This window comes from Nomascus leucogenys, chromosome 4 (genome assembly GCF_006542625.1).
Source record: "Nomascus leucogenys isolate Asia chromosome 4, Asia_NLE_v1, whole genome shotgun sequence".
Lineage (NCBI taxonomy): Eukaryota > Metazoa > Chordata > Mammalia > Primates > Hylobatidae > Nomascus > Nomascus leucogenys.
In genome coordinates, this window is record NC_044384.1 from 74907337 (window position 1) to 74909715 (window position 2379).

The 2379-nt window shown below is 38.0% G+C and overlaps 1 protein-coding gene across 1 annotated transcript; it reads left to right on the forward strand.

Moving 5' to 3' along the window:
* Positions 1-1066: 1066 nt before the first annotated feature.
* On the forward strand, positions 1067-2062 carry LOC100593883 (olfactory receptor 4C15-like). The gene is given in 1 exon segment (XM_012503763.2): positions 1067-2062. A coding segment is annotated over 1 exon segment (996 nt).
* The last annotated feature ends 317 nt before the right edge of the window (positions 2063-2379 follow it).

The following is a 2379-nucleotide window of genomic DNA, read 5'->3' on the forward strand; positions in this document are numbered from 1 at the left end:
ATATTCAATATATTGTTTCTCTTCCTTACTTATGTGGTTGATGCCAATTTGTACATGCAAGTGTTTGTAGAAAGGCCATTCCTACTCTGAAGTTCTTACTGGAAAAGAAATATCCCCACTCCTTCCCATGCTGATCTAGTGGAAAGGAATTGGGTGTTGGAGCCTGAGGTTCTGTGTTAATATCCCAGATTGTCTGTTATTTGCTTAAACTTAACTTCTTTAAGCATGAGTTTCCCACCAATCAAATAGGAATAATAAGATCTAATGCAGACTATTCCCTAGGGCAGTCGGTCCTTAGCCTTCCATTGTTTCACTAGTTATCATAACAACATTCTGATGTAGGCATTATTACTTTTATAATGATAATAAACTTCTGTTTTCATTTTAAAATTACAGATTTAAGAAAACCCTCCGCACTTAGTGCATACTTTTTATGTTTTAAATGTCAGGCTAGGGACTTTTCTAGAAATCTTTCTCTTTTGTAAAGAATGAATTCAGTTAAGACTTTTAAAGAAATATTTGAAGAGAAGCCATAATTTTTAAGTGCCTCTTGAACTATATGCTGTTTTCTTCTAGTTGCAGATAAAGCAGCCTCCCGATTAGGAATGGGATGCTGGTCATCCCTGCTCCCATTTGATGCCAATGGCAGAAATAAGTAATAAGTTACAATGCTCCTTCTCTCAAAATTTAAAGGGAACTTCAGAACACTTCTCAATAATTCAATCCAGGAAGCCACTAGTAAATGATCAAGGCTGGCACTTGATATGAAAACTCTTTCTCTTCTCTTCTCTACCACATGTCCTTCTTCCATATTGAACCTCTGGTTGCTTTCAAGTAATCTTTAAATTATCTCTATCACAATTCTGCCTGCTATTTCAGTACTATCTTCAATAATTTCTAATTTATGTTCTCAATGACAACAGAAGCACTCAATAATTTTGCATATGGATGTACCAACTTGTTGATGACTATGATACTACAAATTGATCGGAAGCAAATTTTCCTTTGTCTTAATTGCAGACTCTACATGATCCCTGTTGGAGCTTTCATCTTTTCCTTGGGAAACATGCAAAACCAAAGCTTTGTAACTGAGTTTGTCCTCCTAGGACTTTCACAGAATCCAAATGTTCAGGAAATAGTATTTGTTGTATTTTTGTTTATCTACATTGCAACTGTTGGGGGCAACATATTAATTTTAGTAACCATTCTCAGCAGCCCTGCTCTTCTGGGGTCCCCTATGTACTTCTTCTTGGGCTTCCTGTCCTTCCTGGATGCGTGCTTCTCGTCTGTCATCACCCCAAAAATGATTGTGGACTCCCTCTATGTGACGAAAACCATCTCTTTTGAAGGCTGCATGATGCAGCTCTTTGCTGAACACTTCTTTGCTGGGGTGGAGGTGATTGTCCTCACAGCCATGGCCTATGATCGTTATGTCGCCATTTGCAAGCCCTTGCATTACTCTTCTATCATGAACTGGAGGCTCTGTGGCATTTTGATGGGAGTAGCCTGGACAGGGGGCCTCTTGCATTCCGTGATACAAATTCTTTTTACTTTCCAGCTTCCCTTTTGTGGCCCCAATGTCATCGATCACTTTATGTGTGACTTGTACCCATTACTGGAGCTTGCCTGCACTGATACTCACATCTTTGGCCTCTTGGTGGTCATCAACAGTGGGTTTATCTGCATCATAAACTTCTCCTTGTTGCTTGTCTCCTATGCTGTCATCTTGCTCTCTCTGAGAACACACAGTTCTGAAGGGCGCTGGAAAGCTCTCTCCACCTGTGGATCTCACATTGCTGTTGTGATTTTGTTCTTTGTCCCATGCATATTTGTATATGCATGACCTCCATCTGCTTTTTCCCTTGACAAAATGGCGGCAATATTTTATACCATCTTAACTCCCTTGCTCAATCCTTTGATTTACACTTTCAGGAATAAGGAAGTAAAACAGGCCATGAGGAGAATATGGAACAGAATGATGGTGGTTTCTGATGAGAAAGAAAATATTAAATTAAAAAAATGCAAAGTTAAGAGTAAAAAAGGTCAAAATGGCCTTAAATAAAAACTTAATGAGGTATATCCTTCATGGCAAGAGATAAAGTAATGCTGGAAAAAAATCATTAATGTGGGATCAGAAAAATTATGTTTCCACCCTGAGGTCATTCATCAACTCTGAGCTGGCAACTCAGTATTCTCATGTTCAAACTAAAAAGAGTTCAATTTTATGCACAGTTTGGATTTAATAATAAAAAAAGAATGACAAGAAAAATTATTTGTTAGACTGCTGGGCATTCACTTCATGATTCAGGAAAAAAAAAAAACTTTGTGGAGGGAAGACACACATATCTTACAGATTGGGAAGAGAAATTTACTCAAACT